At 43.7% G+C, this 23902-nt stretch overlaps 1 protein-coding gene across 7 annotated transcripts; it reads left to right on the top strand.

The window, feature by feature from the left end:
• Positions 1-1237: 1237 nt before the first annotated feature.
• KCTD7 (potassium channel tetramerization domain containing 7) lies at positions 1238-23511 on the top strand. 7 transcript variants are annotated; one of them, XM_075905083.1, is made up of 8 exons: positions 1259-1332; positions 1941-2082; positions 4718-4859; positions 13027-13219; positions 13865-14034; positions 17119-17297; positions 18123-18495; positions 23086-23511. In XM_075905083.1, exons 4-8 carry the CDS (start codon positions 13076-13078, stop codon positions 23186-23188), a joined length of 969 nt encoding a protein of 322 aa, XP_075761198.1. In that variant the 5' UTR covers positions 1259-1332; positions 1941-2082; positions 4718-4859; positions 13027-13075; the 3' UTR covers positions 23189-23511. The 7 variants fall into 7 exon arrangements, with proteins under 7 accessions (XP_075761197.1, XP_075761198.1, XP_075761201.1 ...); XM_075905086.1 differs by having other exon boundaries at positions 1279-1332; positions 1974-2082; XM_075905082.1 differs by lacking the exon at positions 1941-2082 and having other exon boundaries at positions 1238-1332.
• The last annotated feature ends 391 nt before the right edge of the window (positions 23512-23902 follow it).

The following is a 23902-nucleotide window of genomic DNA, read 5'->3' as shown; positions in this document are numbered from 1 at the left end:
CGAGTTGCAAATGAAGCCCGGGATTTAAATATCCCAGGCTTCATTTGCATCTTCCCGGGTGCCGCCATTTTTAAATGTCCCTTAGTCCGAACTCTGTGCCTGTGGAACGAGGTGTACCGGTAGTTCGAATTAGAGATCCTAATTCGAACTATCTACTCCATGCTGTATGTAGCCACGGGCACGGAGTTCGGACTAAGGGACATTTAAAAATGGCGGCGCCCGGGAAGATGCAAATGAAGCCTGGGATATTTAAATTCCGGGCTTCATTTGCAGCTTCCCCACCCTCCTAGTGAAATAGTTTTTCCTAATATCCAACCTAGACCTCCCCCACTGTAACTTGAAACGATTGTCCCTAGGTCTGCAATCTGACACTACTGAGAACGGTCTCTCTCCATCCTCTTTGGAACCTCCCTCCAGGTAGTTGAAGGCTGCTATCAAATCCCCCCTCACTCTTCACTTCTGCAGACTAAACAGACCCAACTCCCTCAGCTGCTCTTCACAGGTCATGTGCTCCAGCCCCCTAATCATTTTCATTGCCCTCCATTGGACCTTCTCCCATGCATCTGCATCCTTTCTGTAATGGGGGGAGGGAGGGCCCAGAACTGGACATAATACTCCAGATGTGGCCTCCCCAGTGATTATAAAGGAGAATAATCACTTCGCTAGATCTGCTGGCAGTGCTCCTCCTAATGCACCTTCATATGTTATTAGTCGTCTAGATTACAGCCTACAAGGGCACACAGTTATCCAGCTTCTCATCCACTGTAACCCCCAGGTCCTTTTCTGCAGAGCTGCTACTTAGCCAGTGGGGCCCCAGCCTGTACCAATGCTTGGGATTCTTCCCTCCCAAGGGCAGGACTCTGCACTTGTCCTTGTTGAACCTCATCAGATTCTTGTGGCCCAATGCTCCAATCTGCCCAGGTCACCCTGGGCCCTGCCCCTGCCCCCCAGCCTATCAGCCTCGCCCCTGGCTGGTGTCAGCTGCAGACTTGCAATCCACGTGCTGAACCTGGAACCGCTCGGGCCCCCTGCGGGCACTGGGCGGGGTTCGGGGGCTCGCGCCGCGGTGTGATTGGCCGCTGGCAGGCGGGGAGCCCCTGGGAGCCGGGCCGACGCGCGGGCGCTGCAGCTGGCGGCCGGGCCCTCGCGCTGGTTTGGCTCCGCCTCGCCCCGCCCACAAGGGGAGGATCCCGGCCGAGGCCCCGCCCCCCGCGCGGGCCGCCCTGCGCCCGGGCCAGGCGCGTGACGCGGCACGCGGAGGCGGGGCCTCGTCTCGGCCGGGGAGGGGCTGCGCATCCCTCGGGCGGCCGCGGAGCGGGGGCGCCGCCGCAGGTGAGGGGGCAGGGCACGCGGACCCTGCTCGTCCCTGCGCAGCCGGGGCGTGCACCCCCCCATGGCCCTCCCCAGCCGGGAGCCGTGCCGGGGGGGGAGTGCACCCCCCCCTATAGCCCTCCCCAGCCGGGAGCCGTGCCGGGGGGGGAGTGCACCCCCCCCTATAGCCCTCCCCAGCCGGGAGCCGTGCCGGGGGGGGGAGTGCACCCCCCTATAGCCCTCCCCAGCCGGGAGCCGTGCCGGGGGGGGGGAGTGCACCCCCCATGGCCCTCCCCAGCCGGGAGCCGTGCCGGGGGGGGCATGCACCCCCCCTATAGCTCTCCCCAGCCGGGAGCCGTGTCCCATGGGGGGGCGTGCACCCCCCTATAGCCCTCCCCAGCCGGGAGCCGTGCCCCATGGGGGAAGGGGGACGTGCATTCTCACCATTGCTTTACTCAAGCTGGGGACCATGCCCTGTGGCGGGAGAGATGCATGTGGGTCTATTCCCATTGGCCTTGTCCCCCCAGACTGTGGCAGACTCAGAAGTCAGGGGCTTTCTGGCAGGGAGAAGAGGCCGGGCTGGCTGTTATCCCAGGGGAAGGGGTGGTGTTTCTACCTGTGCTCTTTAGATACTGCTTATGAAATGTTGAGGATCTGTGCAGAATCGCCTTTTCCATCTGCAAGCTGAAGCAAGGACATTTATAGCTGCAGCTGCAACACAGAAGGACCACTATTCACCTGCATATATTTGGGGATTTTTTTTATGTACAGGTATTATGGGGTTTTTTCCACTTGCTTGTAATCAGTCATTTACTGAGGATTGCCTTGTGATAGTGTGATATGTGCAAGCAGAAGGATAGATTCAATAGTGCATTTCTAATCGTTAAAAAAGCAGCTCATTGGTAGACACTGGCATGCTGTGGTGATGGATGCAGTTTTGGCAGAGAGCTGTTTATTTTGTTTTTTAAAAAGCTGTCACTAACAAGCATCTAGGTGAGAGATGTTGCAATAAAGTCGGACAAGAAATCCAAATTGAACTCTATAGTTCTGTTTGAAACACACAGCAGTATTCCCAAAACTGCCTTAAAATTACGGCATGGCAATTCAGAAATATGCCCTGAAAGGCCTAGTAGGGCTGCAACAGGTGTTTTATAAACAAAAAATAGGTTACTTTGGAATATTGCAACCAGGTGGCGTAAGAATGATTTTCACAGTGTGCTCTGCTCCTTTATAATTTTCAGTTAAAAACTGTGGGGGTAAATTGGCGCTACTCATAAAGAATGTGTGTGTCAATCTGTCTTGTAAGAAAAATAGTTTTGTAGGAAGAACTGTTGAAGGGGACTATGCAGGCTTTTGGTGTTAATCATAATGTCAGCAAATACAGAACAGGCAGTACACATGAGCAGACTTCATCCCAGCACCTAGGGAGGTTACTGCCAGTGATGCTGCTTCTGTTCATATCCAACTAAACAGTATGTCTTTGTTTTAAACTGTTCTGCCTTGGTCCAACCAGATGGATTTAATTGATGGCATGTGTGCAAAATACCCTTTTGCCTTTCACTAAGAATGTATGTAGGCCTTTACATTTACAGTCAGTAATATTGCTGATGTGTTAAACTGAGTTGTAGCATTCTGCTAATCATATCTCATGGGTTCCTTTGCTGTTTAAGAATGTTCTCTCACTTGTTTTAGGGATGCTTTCCTTTCTCAGACTATTATAACTCTTCTCCAATTGCCTGTGTCTTCCTCACTTAATACACACAAACCCTTGACCACATGGGACTCATTTGAAAAGTTACTCCTAATCTTTCAGGTGGCTGTTGTTCAGCCATGCACAATGTTCTGTCTCTGCAAAGACCAAGTTTTTCATGTACGTAACTTCACTGCATCTTAGGAATAGTCTGCCTGAGAAGTAAAATTATTTAAACCAATCTGAAAAGAGCTGAGAAAACCGCATTTGTGCTAACAGTTGCATGAAATACGCAGACTGAAGGAGGAGTATGTAACACAATAGAAGGTGAGACCGCATTAGTTCTGTTGTCTTCCCTAGAAAATGAAACAAAACTATCTAGGCAGGCTCATACAGTAACTGAAAAGACCCAAGTGACAGTGTCATGAATGGGAGCTGCAAAGGAAAGCCTAACTTATCTGGAGGAGCGAAGAAAGGGTTAAGCTAAATGTAAAATGAAGGATGGGGCTTTGGGCATTGAGCCAATGAAATGCAGCTAAAGAATTTCAAAGGGGAGAGGCGGGGAAGCAATCTCTTGGGAAAGAGATTTTTCTCCAGGTATAGAGGGAAGAAATGAACTCCCCCAAAGCAGATCACCTGAGCTCATCAGAATGTGTTAGTAGGAAAAGGTTTAGGCAGTCTGTCAGGTTTATTATTTTCCTTGTTTGGGGTTTGGAAATGTCTTTTTTTCTCTCTTGGAACGAAGAACTAATCCCAGGGAGAGTCCCTGAGTTTTGTTTCAATTCATGGCTTTTTAACACCAGGTCATTCACTGTGCTTGCAAAATAGTCTTGTTTTAATAGTAAAATGTTTTCCTTTTCTTCTGTTAATGATATTGGTTGATTTTTTTTGTGTCCTTAAACTTAAGTGCCTAGCTGCAGACACTTTACTGGAGACAGAGCACAGGTTCGTTGTTCTCCACAATAATGTTCTTGTTTGTTTTCCAACCCCTTGGGGGGGTTTGCCCTCAGGGAAGAGATTCCAAGTGATTTCTTCCCTGGAAAAGAAAATGTGTATTCTTGGTAGTGGCAATGTGATGGATTTCATGGGAAACTGAAATCAGGAAAACTTTTTAGACAACGACTGCAGAGACGGGATGTGACAGTGTTTTTATTTTGCTAACTGGCTCCCATTACTTACACTCCGAAGTGCCAGGTTGGGGATTTCACTGTGACAGACAGCATCTAGAGAGAAATGAGAAATCTTGTCTATTAAATGGAACAGCAGTTTGTAAATTGGGATGATATATTCCTGTATATAATTGGATTAATTAGATGAGCCTAAGGTTCTAAATTAGGCATCAGATACAATGATACATCCTATTAACAAAGTGTCTCCGTTAATTTTCTTTACTCGCTCTGGCCTTAGTATGATCTTGAAAAATTTAAGGGGCCCCAGCTACTTACTTAACGTCCAAAAATGTTGTTCAAACAAAAAGGGGGCAGGCGGTGAGAACAATTTAGAAAACCTAATATGAACATAAATAGTTCTGTAATTTTTAAAAGGTATCAGTTAACTAATTAAAGCAGGAATTTATGATAGGAGGTGGTGTTTGGGAGTGAATTACATATTCCCCTGTCCAGTTATGAATTCAAACACAACAGCATTGGCTTAGTGGCAGAGAATCAGAAAGTATAACCACCCACTCAGAAAGATTTGCTTATCTTTTTCTTTTAGGCAGACTTCTTGTTCCAGTGCTGGTCAACAGTGATAGTAATGTCACTACGCCGTGGTATGCTGGGATGTCTGAGGATGAGCAGGAAATGAAGCAACTTTAGACAACAACTTCAATTACCCGTTAATGAACATCAAAACACAGGTTAAACAAAATACAATTATAATTAATTTTCTTCTCCTGATTATTTGAGCATTCATCTTTCACAAATGACTGAAACATCTTATTAACAAATTGATCTGTTCACTCACTTAAGATATAAAATAAATGTTATTGCAAATTCTTATTCTTTCTGGGCTGCGATGTATGCTGTACTTCTCTGCAGAGGCAGTTGTGTTGCTGGAAATGCTAGTTGTATAGCCAAGGTTTTCAACCATGGGTACCTAAACTAGAACACCAAAGTCCACAACTGAGCATTCAAGCAGGGTGCTACGGGGGCATGTGAATACACATCTTAGATGCAGAATGGAAATATACACAGAATTAGGCTCCCCAATGCATGTGCCCAGACTTCAAAATTGGGTTAAAAGTTTTAATGTTATCACTGTGAATAAGCCTCTAAGTAACAAGAACTAAGGTAATGTGAGTATTTACCGATTCGAATTAGCTGGGATAGGTTCTTTTCAAGTTTTCCTTTGACAGCTAATAAAAATCAATCTAACAGATGATGCACTGTCGTTGGAGTGTAGATATTCTACAGTATAATAGTAGCATACTATATTTTTCTTCTAATCTTTTTCCCAAAAATTTTGGGTTGATTACACGCCTTTCGAGATGAAGTGGAGAAGTAGAGGAGAAATATTACTAGTAATTCCTCCTTCTCAAAGCCTTACTTTATTGGAAAAGGGGAATTTGAATGAGTTTTTGTCACTTTTGGCTCTTCATAAATTACGGCTATTTTATGATTATCCAAAATTCGTTCTCTCCCCTTGAATCAGACATTCATGTAGAATCTGAATTTTGTTAATTCAGAACCGACTCAAATGATCTGGAAGTTTGGGTGTCCTCTGAGAAATTTGGGTAATTAGAGTTTATCTGTAATAACCCTAGATTATCATCTCAGCTTCTGTGAAATGAGATTGCAGTGTGCTACACAATTTTCAGTCAAAGGCTTTTATAAGCTGTTGGGCAGTTTTAGGGATCTGAAGAAATTTTTGTTGAAGGAATCCCTACCAAAATTGTTTTTTTAAAAGCTTGAACACACTTTTATTAACGAACATTTGTGCTGTGTGTGGTGCAGCGAACTTTTACTGAGTATCTGTCTCATTAAATGTAGGTCTTTATTTCATAATAAAATTTAAAATAATTGCCAAAGACACATCCTCCTGCCTTCATAAATCTATGCATTTTGTATGGTGAAGAAAATAGGGCTATGTAATGAAAACTCATTATCTTTGTAGTTCCAGGATGTTTTTCTACTGGCGGTCAGCACCTACGTCTACCCTTTGCAGCGCAGATGTTTCTTATTGAACTTCTTAGATGTTGTATAGACTCTAGTCAGTCCCATTTGTCAAACCTAGATGTCTCCTTTAAAATAAGATGCCAAAGTCAGATAAAGGTTGGATGGCCTTCCAAGAAAAGAGATTTTTAAAACCTGTGTAGTCTGATGAGCTAAACACAAGTTCTGCTGCCAAGGAAATACAATATAATTGGTCTTTGCAGAGTGAGTCTGCATAACTCAGCTAGTGATGAAAATAATCTATTTTAGGATTTTATACTGCTGCAGATCTGAGTACCTTCTATGTAAGAGCAATAGCAGGAATACTACTAGCTCTTATTTAGCACTTTTCATCTATAGATCTTGAAGCCCTGCACAAAAGAATCAATGTCATTATCCCCAGGGAAAAAGCTGAGACAAAACAGAAGCCTCACATTGCACTCAACGTCTCTCAGGCCAGTGGCAGAGCCAGGAATAGAACCAGGTCTCCTGGCTCCCCGTGTAGTGCTCTGTCCCTTAGGCAACACTACCTTACAGTGCTTGAAAGTGAAGTCCCAAGTGGACTTCATGGACTTATTTCTTCAAGTGTCAAAATTCTGTTAGCGGTAGGGGCTTCTTTGTGGGGGTGGGGTTTTGAGGATTCATCAGAACGTAGCACAGGGGTGGGCAAAAATTTTTGAATGGGGGCCACTTCCAACAACTTTTGAAGTGGTCACAGGCAGCACCAGAAGGGGTGGGGCTTTGAACAGAAGGAGCAGAGCTGTTACATAGCAGGAGTTGAAAGGGCACGTGCCTCCCTTGCAGCTCCCAGGCATCAACTTTGTGGGGGATGAGAGCTGCAAGCCCTTTTGCTATTTAAAAGGGCTTGCTGTTCCCAGCCTCACTGCTAGAGTGTTCCCTTTAGATCAATGGTCTCCAACCTTTTTAAGCACGAGATCATTTTTTGTAGTTAAGTGCAATCCAAGATCTATCTCAAACCCAAATACCTTTGCCCCGCCTCCTTTGTCCTCCTGTGAGGTCCCCATCCCTGCTCATCCCATCCTCCCTCTCCCACCCTCACTCCCTTTCACCAGTCTGGGGCAGAGGGTTGGGTTGCAGGCTCTGGTCTTGGATTAAGGGATTTGGAGTGTGAGAGGGGCTCTGAGCTGAGCGTGGGGCAGGCATTTAGGGTGCTGGAGGGGGTTCTAGGTGCAGGCTGTGGGAGGGTGTTTGGATGCAGGGGTGCTCAGGGCTGGGGCAGGGACTTGGGGTGCAGGAGGGGGTTCACGACTGGGATAGGGTTTCGGGATGTGGGCACCAGCTGGGCACTGCTTACCTCAGGTGGCTCTTGGATGGTGGTGCAGCGGGGCGAAGGCAGGCTCACCCCTGTCCTGGCCCTGCACCGCTCCCAAAGGCAACCAGCAAACTCCTTCCCAAGTCCTGTTGTGCCCCCTCTCTGCTGTGGAAATAGGATACAGGGTGGGAGGGGAGAACCTTGACATCACCGCCCCTTCTTCCTTCCCTGCCCCTCACAGCAAGCAGACTCTCCTGAGGGGACAGCTCCAAGGCAAAGGGCAGGAGATGTGCAGCAGTTGGGGGAGGGGAAAGGCAGCTGAAGTGCTGGGATTGATAACCTGTTGGCCAAATCTGTCAGGATCCCCTGTCAGAGGCTCCAAGATCGACCAGTAGATCCCGATTGACTGGTTGGTGACCACTGCTTTCAATTTTCCATCCTTGGGCGGGTTGAATTTTCTTTTGGGCAGGTTGAAATTTCTTATGCGCAACACCAGTATCGAGGTAGTGTGTGGATGTGCACCCACCTATAGAGAAACAAACCCTAGATATAAAGATATATTTTAAGTAGTCCATAGGTATGGATGAAAATATATGAAAGCAAGGGGTAATTAACAAGAAGTGCTTGTGATTACTTAATATGAAGTCAAATAAATAGAAAATTAACACTACCCATGGTTGAAGAAGTGGTCGGTGCCCAGGAATGCTCATGACACTATATATGTATTTTTGTTAGTCTCTAAGATACTACAGGGCCATTGTTGTTTTTAGATTTGTTTTTTTAGTTACAGACTAACAGGGCTGCCCCTCTGAGACCTTGCAGTGCATGTATCATCATCCTTTCTAACAGACAGATGTTTCTCAGAGAGCTTGCAGATAAGGTTTCATCCTACAAACCAGCATCATAAGAGCCAGAACTGTACCACATAGCAAAGATCTGGCCTTACATGTATTTACCATGTATTAATTAGTAACACCGGATTTAAAAACAAAAAAAGTCCAAAAAATCTGTTAATATTTTTCTTATCTTAAGAGCACCTAGATGCTTTTGAAAATCCCACTAGTTACTTAAAAATCTTTAAAAATCTGACCTAAGAATAGTATGATATCGTCTACAGAATACTTTGCAAAGGCAAATTTCTACTATAATTTCTGCTTGCTCCCCCACCAGGAGTGCCGCTCAGCTGGGAGTGGCGCAGCGCGCCACAGATGAGGAGGGAGGGGAAGGGGGGCGGGGCGCCACGCAGGGAGGGGAAGGGGGGCGGGCTGGCCAGAAGGGGGATGGGAAGCAGAGCTGGGGGGGGGGGGAATCGGGGGCTCTAGGGGAGGATGCGGGGGCCTGGAGGAAGTGGGGAGGGAAGCAGTGCTGGCGGGGGTTGTCCAGGTGGCCGAGGGGGTGGGAAGCAGAGTTGAGAGGGGCTCGGGGGCCGTGGGGCTGGACGGGAGGAGGGGGACGGGAAGCAGACCTGGCGAGGGGGTGGGGGTGCAGCCATGGGCCACTTGTCGCTGCTTGCTCCCCCCACCAGGGCCCAGCTGAGTGCTGCTCAGGTGGGCGCGGTGGGACAGAAAGGGGGGCGGGGCGGTGATGTACACGGCCAGGGGGCAGGGCCATGTACGTCACTGCCCCCCCTCCTGCCGTGGTGCTGAGTGGTGTGCCCCTTAGCAGGGCCGCTGCGGGAGGGGGGGCGGTGATGTAGACAGCCCCGCCCCCTGGCAATGTATGTCACTGCCCCGCCCCTCCTCTCCTGTGGCAGCCTGGCTGAGCGCGCAACACTCAGCCGAGCTGCCATGGAGGAAGGGGAAAGAGGCGGGGTGGTGATGTACACAGCCAGGGGGCGGGGCTGTCTATGTCACTGCCCTCCCTCTCCGGCGGTGGCCCGGCTGAGTGCTGCGCCCCTCAGCCAGGCCGCCGGGGGAGCCAGCAGCGCAAGGGGCTATTTGGGCTCCCCCAGGGTGGGAGAGGAAGAGAGGGCAGTGATGTACACGGCCTCAGCCGTGTACCTCACCGCCCTGCCCCCTCCCTCGCGGCAGCCCGGCTGAGCACTCAGCCAAGTGCCACGGCGGTGGGGAAGGGGAGAGGCGGAGGGGGGAGAGAGGCAGGAGGAGGAGGAGAAGAGAAATGGAGAGAGAGAGGCAGGAGGGGAGAAGAGAAAGAAAGAGACGGAGAGAGGGGGGGGAGGCAGTAGGAAGAGAGAGAGAGAGAGAGAGTGTTCAGGAGAGAAGACCTGAAAATCCCGTCTTATGACGGGCTAATTGGCTAGTATGAAAATAATAGCTAAGAGCCTTTTAAGGTATTTCCCCCCTCCTTTTGTGCTAAAAATGAGTGATTAACATCCTCAGTGGCATGCACATGCAAAATATTCTGATGTGTGTTGCTTTTGGAGTAACAGAGAAGGGAATTCTTTGTGGTTATATAGCTAGAGCATTCACGTAAAAATATCTTTGGCACGAAGTGCCATTCCAAAGCTAAAAATTGAGTTTTATTAATGGAAAATACCATCTCCTGTTAGATCTGTGTTTTCCATCATGAATAATTTATTTTTATTTTGGGGCTGGTTAGCAGTCCATTCTGCTTGCAATATATCAGCTGGCAGCATTTTTTTTTTCCTTTTCAGAAGAAATAGAGGCCAGTTTCTTGCTTCATGAAGCACTTTTTTTTAATTGTCTTTTTTCACAGTTTCTATTGGAAAGGCACTGTTGCTCTTATAAGCTACACTCTGATTTTTGTTCAGTCTTTTTAAAAAAACACCCTTTTATGGGGTTGGGAATTAATGGAAGTGAGTGCCACTGAAAGATATTGGACTAGCAGCTGGTGGAGACTGCAGTTCTGCACTTGCAGGACAAACACAGCATGTGAGGCAGCAATGGCAGTTTTTTCTACACCATTCAAACCTGAGCTGGGTGCATAGACTCATCCTCAAAAGGTAGTTCAGTACCTATGCCCGTAAAATAGTAATAGAGATGTAGCCGTGTTAGTCTGGTCTTGCTGAAACAAAAAACAGGACTATGTAGCACTTTAAACACTAACAAGATGGTTTATTAGGTGATGAGCTTTTGTGGGCCAGTTTTTTTGTTTATACCTGTAAAATCCTCACTCCCTAATGTTAACTGCATGTTAACTCATGATCCGTTCCACCTTTGTATTTAGCTGTGACATGCTGAGTGTCTTCACGGACTTGGAGAACTTTTGTGTAAGCTCAAAAGTGTTTCTCATCCACCAGCACTAATTGATCTAGTAAAGAACGTACCTCACCCACATTGCCATCTAATATACTGGGACAGCCTTTCTACAGAGACTGCCACAACGATTGCTAGTTTTGGCGATATTTTTTAATGTTTAGATTCTGTTCTGTGTGGGTTCTGACACTATCCACCAGTATAGCATCTGATGGGATCCCACCTGGATCAGGAGTCCGACCATCAAACTCCCTTCATGTAGCCTGCTAAGTAGCCATTAGATGGCAGTTAAAGCACAAGGACAGAAATAATGTTTCAGTAGTTAGGACGCTAACTTGGGAGACCTACCTGCAACTTCCTTTTCTGCCACAGAGTTTCTCTATGAGCTTGGTCAAGTCACTTATCTTCTCAGACACTCAGTTCCCCCTCTATATGGTGGGGACAATAGCACTGCCCTACCTCACAGGCATGTCATGAGGATACACACAGAAAAGATTTTGAGGTGCTCACACTCCACAATTATGGGTCCATATAAATGTTGTAGTGCAGTGGTTCCAACATGGTGCCTGCCCACCAAGTGAACAGGGCCAGCCCAGCCCCCTGGGCGCGCGGCGTACGGGCGGCCCCGCCCCCGGGTGCCTGGTGCAAGGGCTGTGCTGGTCCCAGACATGCAGCATATGGGCGGTGCTGGCTCCTGGGCGCGCGGCACAGGGGTGGCACCAGCCCTGGGCGCGCAGTACAGGAGCGGCGCCGGGCCCAGACATGCAGCACACGAGCGGTGGCGGCCCCACCCCCGGGCATGCGGCACATGGGCTGTTCCGGCACATGGCGTATGGGTAGCCCCACCGCTGGGCACGCGGCACAGGAGGGAAATCGCTGTTAATGTAGAAACTTAAAAACAAGAGACACTTGAAGAACTAGGTGCTGAAGGAATTCTGCAGATGGGACGTGAAACTGGAGTAAAGATGCCAGAAACTCATACTCCCGCAACCAAAAAGGTTGGGAATGTGGAGCAGAAGCAGATTATATCTCGTTCCAAAAAGCTGGGTGGTTGTGGAAGAGGCAGTAGGTAGCCTGTTTTCCTGTGAAATGGAACTAAATACTGTTTAATGACACAGTTCACGGGTTGGTTATACTAAAAACAACCGAGTTTCTGTGCATTCCTCTCGGTCAGCCTGAGGAGCAGTGTCGATAGCTTTGAAGGGAATTCAGTTCCCAGGCTGGAGGAATGAGGGGACTGTCTGTGGATGTGCTAGGAATGAGGCTAAAATGCCACTGTGAGGAAAAAGTTAAAAGCTGTAAGTAAAGGTCCTAATCTTGGAGTGATGCTTGTTGCTTTGAGCAGTCCCATCTACTACAAAATACCAGTAACTGGCCCGGAATAATAACAGTGTCAAAACCAGCTGCAAACTTTAAGTGAGACCATCACAAAGATTAGGATAACACAGACGTGTTTAGTGCACCAATAGAAGCCTAAAAAGTTTTGAGCTGTAATGTTTTTCCACTTGCCGTATGTACACAAGTCTTTAGAGGAGCAAAAGACTACAGGGGGGAAACAAAGTGTAGAGAATGGAGGAGGATTCAGTTGTGCCCTTACTAATTCCCCCCACAACTGCACAGAAGAAAATGCAATATTTCCACCTGGATGGCCTTGCTTTTCTGCTACATAAGATGAGCCTTTACTATCCGCATCATGCTGTATTAGTCTAAATCCACAGCTGCATGAGACTCAATTCACAGAAAACCTTCAACATGTTTGTGTTTCGAATGCTAAATTTTAGCTTGTTTTTAGGAGGTTAAGATTGTATGAGAGTTGGTACCAAAGTCTTCCAGTAAATCACAATGTCAAGAAAAGGCTTCTGTAAGCATCTGAAGCTACTGCACTAACACACAGCTGAGCAAAAACTGCTTTGAAAGATGCAAGATGATTAAATGACTTGACAGCAATATTGTAAACAATAGCTTGGTTAATACAGTGCATTCCAACCAATAAGAGAACAGCTTTCAGAACACAACTCTGCAAACAGCCAATTGTAATTTAGCAGCAGGTGAGCCAGTAGCTATTTGGAATTCAGTTGGGAAATGACAGCTCTGCTTCTGAAAAAGGAGTAAGCCAATCAGATCCTGCATTGGGCAGCCAATGAAAATCGACATTTCATTCCCTAAGTGACAGGGATTCTCCTGCTCCCGAGTTTGACAAGGAGATTTCCTGGCACGGCTGGGCAGGCTACATTCCTCCAGAGGTGTGTGTGTCTATGAGCTCGACTCACAGCACAATAATCATCATCCTTATTATGATTCACTTCCCAATAATAAGCATGTCATGAATTACTTGTGCAAAACAGGACAATTATGTCTGTCAGCCCTGTGCTTGTCTGCAGCTGGTAGGGAAAGTATCCACATAACTTGGGTCTTGTGTCTTAGCATTGCCACGGCTGCCTGCCCAGCAGACCTGGTTACAAAAGCCAGAGGGATGGTGGTAGTCACAGGGCAGAAGCAAGCCAGTGGAAATCTGGACAATGCCATGTCGAGTTCAGATACAGAGGATGATTTCCAAGACCCTGCCACTCCGACTGCAACTCAGGCAGGGCACTCGCTGCCTCTGCTGCCTCAGCAGGTAAGGGTGGTGTAAGACGGTTCTCCTCTGAGCTGGGGAGGTGCTTACATTTGAGCACCATAGCATAGTATCAGGGAATCCATTATTCCTCATGCTGAAGTCTTACAAATTTCTAGTTTAGTTTCCATTGCCAATTAGCTTGCTGAATGAAACTAACTCCTTTGTGCTTGATAATGAGGAGTACTACTCTTGAAACCCATATCCTTCCCTTATCCACATTAGGATTTATCTGCTGTCTTTTATACTAGACACGCTGGCCTGTTATAAAGATCAGTAATTCTGACCCTTTAAACTCAGTACAATTCTTCTTCCACCTATATCTGCCAAAAATTATTACCCATTTCTTTCTCTAAACTTCTTCCTTCGTTACCTTGTTTCGCTCTTGGGTTATTGGCTTTAATGCAGCCACTCTTTGCTTGGAACAGTCTTCTTTGTGTCAGAAGATCTCCCTCTCCATGTTCCTCCACTCTTTATGAAACCTTCAGACTTTGATCTCCCTGCAGACCAAGTCCTTGTGTCATCTTCGGTCTGTAATCTTATCCTGTGTTTTATAGAGATTCTCTGTGAGCCAAGGGACCTTGTCATATACATGTCTGTGAGACATCACAGACTAACTTTTAAATAGTGATATGATTGCTTTTGCAGTTCCCAGAAGTTGTTCCGCTTAATGTAGGAGGCATGTATTTTACTACCAGACTGTCAACACTACAACGCTATGAAGACACCATGTTGGCTGCTATGTTTAGTGGAAGACACTACATTCCAACAGATGCTCAAGGCAGATATTTTATTGACAGAGATGGAACTTACTTTGGGTATGTGCATTGTCCTTGCTGCTCTAATTTTGAATCTGTTACTGTGGTAGGCAACATTAGGTTTAAGAGAGGCAAGAATTCATTTGCAATTTTCTCATTCAAGCCCATGTGAATTGCATCTTTTATCTGTGAGATTAACCTGCAACTACAGTTTTTATAACTCCCCCCAGAAGACTGTCAAACTTCTCGGTACATTGCAATGCCAAAAACACTAATATCATAACTCATTTTACTTACTTACTTACACACACACACACACACACACACACACACACCCCTCTGCCGCCTCCCACCCCCGCATAAACCTCTCCCCCGCCCCCCCCCAAAAAACCCTCAATGAGTTTTTGGTCCTCAGCAAAATTGAGGGGAATGTGTGTGTGAACATTCAAATACACACAATAGCTCCATCCAGCGAGACAAGTTGCTCGTAACTTTAAAAAGTTGAGTGTTTGACACCATTCCTGATAACAAAATAATTGTGGTCTCTTGTTATTTTTGGTCACATTATCTTTTGTAGCTTTTATCCTAAAAAGGCATGGCAGTGATATTCCTAGGATATTTCATAAAATCTTCTTTTGGTTGTTAGTTTTTAAACGTTTAATGGAATATTTGTGGATATGGTCCAAGTTTATACTATAACAATGCTATTAAGAAAAAAAAAACATAAAACGAGTTATCTAATTTACAAGCTTGACTTCTGTGTAAAATACTCTGCCCTATTAATCATCTATAATTCCTAGAGGGAAATAATTTTGGATAACATTGCAATTTTTTACTTTTTAAAACTTTTGCTCTTTTTTTGTTGTCTGTATTTTTTATTTGCCTGTATTTCAGGTATGTATAAATTCAGGTGGATAGATTAACACTATATGCTAGTGAAATGTATGACACTGGTTCAAGTCTGCACATATTCATCCACATAAAATCTGTAAGTTTTTTATCTGAAAGAATTTTTTGTTAGACATTTGTCCCATCTTTAATTATAACACACTTCAGAAAGCTGACGATTAGAGTAAAATGTTTGCCTTTCAGGGATTTTCACTTTCTTACAAATTCTGCAAAATATAGTTGGATTGATCTTTGTTTTGCATGTGGATCATCTACTCCTATGACAAGTGTGAAGGCAAAGCATAATACAGGTTGAACCTTTCTAGACGGACAGTCTCTGTCCTGGCACCATCTGTGGTCCAGCATGATTTTAGTGAGTCGGATGTCTGCTTATCATGCATGTGGCCAAGTTTCCCGCAGTCCCATAAAGTCTGTTTCCAGTCACCAGTCCTGGCTCTGTGTTCTCTGCTGTTATTTAGCTCTGATTTACCCCTGAATGTCTTCTAAGAGCCCATTCAGCAATGGAAATGTTGATAATGCTGCTAGACAATATTGATCTCCTGTGGTCCAGCAAACTCTCATCGGTTCAGCCCGTCAGGTCCCGAGGGTGCGAAGTAGAGAGGTTCAGTCTGTATATATATTTTTAAAAGGCCTGTTCACATATTATAAGTGGGAAAACAACAAAGAGGTCAAAGAACTTCTTTTAAATTGTTGATGTGTGGCAGTGCTATATTCAGAGCTCTGTTATCATCCTTCTAAAGGTCTCAAACAAGACAGTGGCCTCAAACAAAACAATTTTACTAATTATTTATGTTGGCTGTGTCTACACTGGGCCACTTATTCCGGAAAATCAGCCGCTTTTCCGGAATAAGCTGCGAGCTGTCTACACTGGCCCTTGAATTTCCGGAAAAGCAACGATGTTCTACTGTACAAAATCAGCCGCTATTCCGGAAAAACTATTCTGCTCCCGCTCGGGCATAAGTCCTTATTGCAGAATACTGTTCCGGAAAAGGGCCAGTGTAGACAGCCCAGTAGTCTTTTCCGGAAAAAAGCCCTGATCGCGAAAATGACGCTCGGGGCTCTTTTCCGGAAAAGTGCGTCTACATTGGCCATGGATGCTTTTCCGTTTTAAGCAGTTCCGGAAATTCATGCCAGTGTAGACGTAGCCGTTGAGTGTGATTGTGCTCATGTTTAGTCCCACTTGTTGGCAGTCATTGCTGCTCCAAAGAGTGTTTTCAGGGTCAGACCTGTGCATGTAGAAATATATGTTGGGCATTCTAACCTCATTTCCAAAATATTATCCCACAGAGGGATGTTCTTCATCTATCTCTATCCTGTTGAGGAGGACCTAATTCTCTTCAAAGCCAATAAGTGCTGTTCCTTAAATCCGTGACAAAGTCCAAAATATATAAAGACAGAATTTCCTACTATGATTGAACTGATTTGTTTATTTGAAAACAAATGTTGGCATTTGTGAGCTTCTTACTGATGGGAACTCTCGTATTAGAAACTAAACAAATAGTAATATTAGCAGTATGTATTCAAACTATGGATATACTGAAGAACTAAGCCAGCGCTTTATATATTTCCTGAAATATTATAAAGAAGGGCCAACTGTTGTTGTTTTCAGGTCCATATGTTCACTAATAGTTAATGTTTCTAAAGTGGTTTTTCCATCTTCAGAGCATTCTTATCTAAGCCATTGTTAAACGTATTCTAATGAAACACTCATTGTATTGTTAAACTAATTGGAGAAGGCCCCTGCTCCTGTAAAAACAACTCCACCACCCGATACTATCCACCTGCCTGGAGCTTTTTTAATGTCCGTGAGATATTTAGTGGGCAGAAGAGTCTGCCAACATAGTTCTTCAGCAAAATTGGGAACTTAATGAATACAATTACTGTTAACAGTGGGAGACTATACTCTGTGTCTGTAATTGGTTTATGAGATTAAAGCATCATGAATGTTTAGTTTGCTCTATTTTTAAACTGGAGTCCCACACTGCTAGTTTCACAGACATTACATTTTCCAGCCAGAAGCTCAAAAATGCCAAATGTAACTCAAAACATGCATTTGAAAATAGAGTTCACAGTTTATGTAAAAATGAGAGACCATTCTTACCTTCTGCGCTTGAGGATTGCTGGACTGAGTAAAATGGTGTCTCCATTTTATGTCAGATTTAATAATCAAGTTATTTTTTCCTCAAAGTTTTGGAAGAGTTGTTACTGAATAATATTTTCCCCCCTTCTGTTTAGAGACATACTTAACTTTCTGCGATCTGGTGATCTCCCACCGAGAGACCGAGTGAGGTTAGTTTACAAGGAAGCTCAATATTATTCCATAGGACCATTGCTGGACAATCTAGAGGAAGTCCAGCCTCTTAAAGGAGAAAAAGTTAGACAAGCTTTCCTGGGCTTAATGCCATATTACAAAGGTAAATAAACAAGAGTGACTATGTAGATTGTAGCTTGGTGTATGTAGTATAAATAATTCTCAAAAGACTGAGTTCACTTTCTAATAGTGTTACATGTTCTGAGGTAAATATGGAAAGGTTTTTTTCATGAACAGGAAGAAAGTTCTGCAGCTCCACTATTCCTGTTCACTCAAATCCTGAAACATATTTAGATTCCTAACTTCCATTTCCAAGACTCAAATTTTGGTTTTGGTTTTGGATAGTTACATTCTCCAGACATACAATAAACAGACTCCTGTCTCAAAGAGCTTACAGGTAACACCATCATTTTTCCTGAGACAATAGCAAAATTGCTGTGTGTTGCATTGTTCTGTGTATGCATCTAATAGCTTTACCTAGAGATCTTACAGGAACACTGTTGATATTAAAATAAGCCGGTATGAGACCATCTTTGAATTTAAGAAAATAATGCTGTTCGTGTGACTTCACACCTAACTTCAAGACCAAAAAATCTGAATTTTCTCAGTCTTTGGTTATTCACAACTTGAATTTTGGGCATACTGCTCAAGCAGTCCCCATAACACTTGCAATCATAAGGTTGTGTTTAACAAGAATTTAAGGCATATCTATACCATAGATACTATGCTCTCAATATGAATATGGCGAATTTCATTATTGTAGGCCATTTCCAGCTACAGGCAACCTGGAATACATCTTCTGTTGTCTCTGGTATTATATTAAGAGTTACACATGATGCTTTGATGCAGTAGTTAGATTTGACATTACAGTAAAGCATAGTGTTCTATCCCTCACATGACATTGGTTTATTACTTTGTTGTTGTTTAGATCACTTGGAGCGGATAATTGAAATAGCTAAGCTTAGAGCCATGCAGAGAAAAGCAAGATTTGCAAAGTTGAAGATCTGTGTTTTCAAAGAAGAAATGCCCATCACCCCATATGAGTGTCCACTTTTCAACTCTCTACGTTTTGAAAGAAGTGAAAGCGAGACTAAACTGTTTGAACATCACTGTGAAGTAGATGTATCTTTTGGCCCCTGGGAGGCTGTAGCTGATGTATATGATCTTCTGCACTGTATCGTGACAGACCTGTCAGACAGGGGAATTACTGTGGATCATCAGTGCATTGGTGTGTGTGATAAACATCTGATAAACCATTATTACTGCAAGCGTCCAATCTATGAATTCAAGATTACGTGGTGGTGAGTTTTTTTTTCTTTTCAGAAAGTGCATATGAAGTCTTTTCTAAACAGTTGCTTTTAGTACTAACTTTTGCAGTCTGTCTCTGGAAATACATTACTGCTGACATGCACTAGAACTGACCTGCTGAAATGTTGGCTAATGCTTAGCTGTTCAGCACATGGGAACCTGTTACATCATAACGTCTTGAAAAACTAGCCTGAAACACAATTGTTGGCTCAGGTATCTTAACTTGACACCTTCTGAAAGGTGCCCACCTGCTTGGTGCCTCTCCTGTAACAGCAGGATCTGACAAGTGGACAGTGCAACTTTCATTCACTTTTGAGTAGTCATCGCTGCTGGTGGTGCTAGTACCATTTGAGAGCTGACATCTGTGGCTTCAGTTTTATCTGCAGATATAATGGATTTAGTCACTTCTGAGAGATTGATCACTCTAAAAAGCCAAATACTAGATGATTTAAATACAAAAGGGAAGAATGTCATAAATGTTAATGTTCATTGTGATTATTTCAATTAGCTTTATTGCAAATCTGTATTATAATAATTCAGTTATTTACATTTTTATTGACCAAAAGAATATCTACCAAATTCAGTCTACATTTCTTAATACACTTAGGACAAATTACAATTCACAAAAAGCCCTGTTCTGAGCATTAGAAAATTTTACTCTACCTACAAAAAGAAGCTGTATATAAATGGGTCATTGAGAGAGGCTTTTGGAAAATGAAAACCCTACTGATGTGTCTCTATTAGCACAGATAAGAAGGACATTCAACACATGAATTACTGAAAATTTAACTCCAGTCCAATGATATTCCACGTGATTCTGAAATGGATGGTGAGACGTCATTAGCGAAACCATGGAAAAAAAAAAAGATGAATATCCCTGTTGTCGTCACTGTTTGTAGCAATAAGAAGTGTGATCATTGATTTCATAATTCATCTTTAAAGATTTCTCCAATTATCAGCTAATGTATCTTTGTAGCAGATTTCCTTTTAGACTGAAAGAAGTTATCCCAGATCATCTTTCTTTGTTGAAAGCAATAGTTGAAATACTGAAATTTGTAAATATGTCTTCTAATGCATCATTTAATTAAAAATATAGTAATACATGAAAACCCTAGAAATATTTAATATGGAGTATCTCAAATCATCTCCACAGTTTCAAGAATATACCCTGGCACAGTTTGAAAGAAAAGTCTTGTATACCGTACAGGTTATACTCGTGTGCGGGGTATACAAGATTTTTTTTTTAACTCAATTTGGAAAAACCACGGGGTATATTCTCTACAATACAGTAATTAAAAGCCCTTTAATTACCACATCCTGTACAACATATTAAAAATTAAGTCCAGCTTACAGAAAACCCCTAAGGACTATCATGCTTTCATTATGTTCTTGTTGTTTTAATTTGTGAGAGTTAAAAATATTGCTGTTGCTTAGACTTGTTCTAAACAATATTTTATGGCAATGTAAATGTTGTTACTGCCTAATATTTGGGTTTTGACAGAAACTGAGAAAAATTTGGTTCTTGGTGTATAGACATAAAGATAAGGACAGATAATGGAGCAAATAATTAAGGAATTCATCTGAAAACACCTGGCAGATAATAAGGTGATAGGTAACATGGGTTTGTAAAGAACAGATCATGTCAAACCAATCTGATCACTTTCCTTGACAGGATAACAAATCTTGTGGATAGGGGAGAAGTGGTGGATGTGGTATACCTAGACTTTAGTAAGGCAATTTGAATGGTCTCACATGATCTTCTTATCAATAAACTAGGCAAATACAACTTAGATGGGGCTACTATAAGGTGGGTGCATAACTGGCTGAATAACCATTCTCAGAGAATAGTTATCAACAGTTCACCATTATGCTGGAAGGGCATAACAAGTAGGGTTCCGCAGGGGTCTGTTTTGGGACCGGTTCTGTTCAATATATTCATCAACAATTTAGATATTAGCATAGAGAGGATGCTTATTAAATTTGCAGATGATACCAAGCTGGGAGGGGTTGCAACTACTTTGGAGGATAGGGTCATAATTCAAAATTATCTGGACAAACTGGAGAAATGGTTCAAGGTAAATAGGATGAAGTTTAATAAGGACAAATGCAAAGTACTCCACTTAGGAAGGAACAATCCGTTTCACACATACAGAATGGGAAGCAACTGTCTAGGAAGGAGTACTGCAGAAAGGGATCTGGGGTCATAGTGGACCACAAGCTAAATATGAGTCAACAGTGTGACACTGTTGCTAAAAAAAGCAAATATGATTCTGGGATGCATTAACCGGAATGTTGTGAGCAAGACCCAAGAAGTTATTCTTCCTTTTTACTCTGCAATGATCAGGCCTCAATTGGAGTATTGTGTCCAGTTCTGGGCACCACACTTCAAGAAAGATGTGGAGAAACTGGAGAAGGTCCAGAGAAGAGCAACAAGAATGATTAAAGGTCTAGAGAACATGACCTATGAAGGAAGAATGAAAGAATTGGGCTTGTTTGGTTTGGAAAGAAGATTGAAAGGGGACATGATAGCAGTTTTCAAGTATCCCCTTCTGGGACCCTCAGAAGCTGAGAAATTGTGTTGGACCAGGGGTGTGTGCAAAGCCTCCCTTCCCCCCCTTCTCCACCCTGGTACCCAGAGCAGAGAGCCACAGGGAGCAGCCTGCTACTTTGAGCAGTCTCCCTGCTTGCAGTAGTTCCAGCCTGCCTGTTCTGCAGGGCTGCTAGCTGGGAGCAGCCTAGGTAAGCGCCTCCCAGCCAGAGGCTGCTGCTGGCACCTCATTCCCTTCATCCAGCTCCCTGCCCCAGACTCTGCACCTCCTTCTACACTCTTCCTTGATTCTTAATAAGTAAGTCCGGAAAGAGGATCTAACAATGTACTTGGCAATCTAATTGAATATATTTGACAAACCTTTGCTTAGAATGACAATTGATTAAACAGCAAAACTTAGCAATCAGCACAGTGAAGCTGGGTAATACAAGTCCTTGAAAGTAAGAGCCAAAGCAAGAAAGCCTTTATCTGATCCAGTACACAGCCTGGCTAGCTTTAGTGCAGTTTAACACAGACACTTTGCTAAACTCAAAAGGGTTAAGGGTGCTTTAACATGATAGTCATTTAAAAAAATGAAATGAAATAGTAACCAACACAATTTTACTGAAACTTTTAGGGGCAAATTATCCTGATTTTATATCCTGTAAAAGTCATGGCATAAATTCACCAGTTTTCTTGTTTCCCATTTCCAATGTAAGTCTTATGCTTCAAGACCCGTGTAGGGATGTTAGGAAACGAATAATTAGCTAATAGTGTAGCTGATTAGAATTTCTATTGACTACACGATTAGTCGATGAAGGAGGAAGCCTCAGTCCCAGCTTATGCCAGGTCTGGGAGCTACCCTCCCGCTGCAGCTCTGTAGCTTAAATGTAGTAAGAGCTGGGTTGGCAGGCAGCAACCCCAGTCCACAGGAGGTCCCAGCTCCCCCATAATTCCCTGGGGACCCTCCGTGGGATGTGAAGCAGCCCCTGCCTGTGGTGAGCCTGGGCCTGCTGCAGGCAGAGGTTGCTTTGCAGCAGCAGGCTCCTCCCTACCTCCTGTGGCTGCCTCTGATAAAGGCAGCAGCATGGGGGGGATGGCTTTTAAGCCAGCTTCCCCCTAGCACTGGCTCCTGCTTCCCCGCTTGCTACTTCTGATACAGGAGGGAATGTGTGTAGTCGACTACTTGACCAGTTGCTTACATCCCTGCTTGGCAGGTCACCCTGATTTATAGATGACCTGAGGAAAAGTGACAACAGGGAAGAGAGAACACTGGTGGTGAAAGTCTCTTGCCAAAGCTGATAGTTTGCATCATATCAACTTCTTGAATTCTCTTGCTGTGGTAGTGAAGGGAACAAATCAATGTTTATCTCCTCCATCACATCTGTAGAGTCTGGTGGATCTGTTCCAGGTGGTGGATAGGTTGGCTAATCTGATGGATCTTCACCTGGTTTCCAGTGAGAGTCCCTTCTGTTGTAAGGTAATGCAGGTTAGTTTGCAGGGGGAGGGAGGTGTAAAATGGATCAGATTTGGACTGGAATGTGTCCATGGAAGCAGAGTTTCCCCTGCTTGAATTTCAGCCAAGGTCAGTTTGTGGATAGATGTGTTGAAAGAACTTCATGCCATATCCTATACTTTAGATCCTTGGCTTCTGCACTGAACTTTGCCATCCAGGAAGTACTGAGTCTTACCGCTGATCACCAGCCAAAAAAGGGCAACAATTAAAAGCTCAAAATATAGCATGATATTGCCTCAGTGCATCCAGAGCTGCTGTGAGCTAGTGCTAGAGGCACTATGGACACAGCTGGCTTAATAATTAGTGGCAGTACTGAACTCTAGGTATGTTGATCTGTATGGTTGCTTACATTCAAAATACAAACTTTTGTAATCCTTTTAAATTGTCCCTTGCACTGTAAGGGAGATCTGGGATGGTTTCAATTTTCTAAATGTACAAACATTGTTTAAAATTTGTAAAAATAAACCCTCACGGTTGTTTCATTTTGTCTTTCTGTGAGTGTGCTGAGTCTAAGCTAGACATTTTATTTATTTCATACAGCTCTTCAAGTGGATGTTACTTTTCACGACAAGAATTTGTGGTCCTTTTAATTTCACCGGTTTGGTCTGAGTTTACCGATAGTGTTTCATTGGGACTTTTATAAGAGAATTTTAATTTTTTCATGTTTTGCTTGTTGTCAGCAGGATGTTTCTATGCATTATTATCCTGAATGCCTTTGAAAAACCAATCCTAGATACTGATTAGAAGTTGGAAATAATCAGTGTCTGCAAATGTGTGGGGTTGTTTTTACATTTTTAAATAAGCTTGTGAATAATAATTTAATATTGTGGATACTATAGCACTTACTGTGTCTTACTATGTATTACTTTTCAATACCATGTAAAGTATGTAATCTATGCTTTTATTTAAAATGTGTAAAAAAAAAAATATGAACAGTCTGTGTTGTGAAATAAAATGTTAATTTGATTTTTTTTAATCTCAACAATTATAGATATGCACAAAAAACTCTCAACCAAAGTCTGATTTCAGAAAGTTTTAAATAAGAATGAATCTTGGGTTTTGACTACAGTAGAGATGGAAATGGCTTTGCCACATACTAACTAATGTATTAAAGGCATTAATAGGTATTAATAGGTAAGGTTTTTCTTTGACTTAAGGGATCCAGTCTTGCTTCTGTTGTCGTCTTTTTGAACACGTTTGACTTGAGTGCTGGTATCTTGAAAAAAAAAATTTAAAATAGTGGCTAAAGTCCTGGCCTTGGATTTTTACCCTGCCACTCAGTACCCCATGAGCATCATGGCTAACTGACGTCAGTGGGCTGCTTTCCTCTTTGGTATGCCCATGTTGGGGCTGCTGT

The sequence above is a fragment of the Pelodiscus sinensis genome, chromosome 21 (assembly GCF_049634645.1).
Source record: "Pelodiscus sinensis isolate JC-2024 chromosome 21, ASM4963464v1, whole genome shotgun sequence".
NCBI classification, from domain to species: Eukaryota; Metazoa; Chordata; order Testudines; family Trionychidae; genus Pelodiscus; species Pelodiscus sinensis.
The sequence above is the reverse complement of the archived record's forward strand: the minus strand, read 5'-3'. Positions and strand labels throughout refer to the sequence as shown.

Bases quoted from the DNA above. Each gene is read 5' to 3' on its own strand.
- KCTD7 (XM_075905082.1), top strand. From the start codon at position 13,076: ATGGTGGTAGTCACAGGGCAGAAGCAAGCCAGTGGAAATCTGGACAAT. The intron at 13,220-13,864 runs GTAAGGGTGGTG...TTGCTTTTGCAG, and splicing joins TGCCTCTGCTGCCTCAGCAG to TTCCCAGAAGTTGTTCCGCT. The intron at 18,496-23,085 runs GTGAGTTTTTTT...TATTTCATACAG, and splicing joins GAATTCAAGATTACGTGGTG to CTCTTCAAGTGGATGTTACT.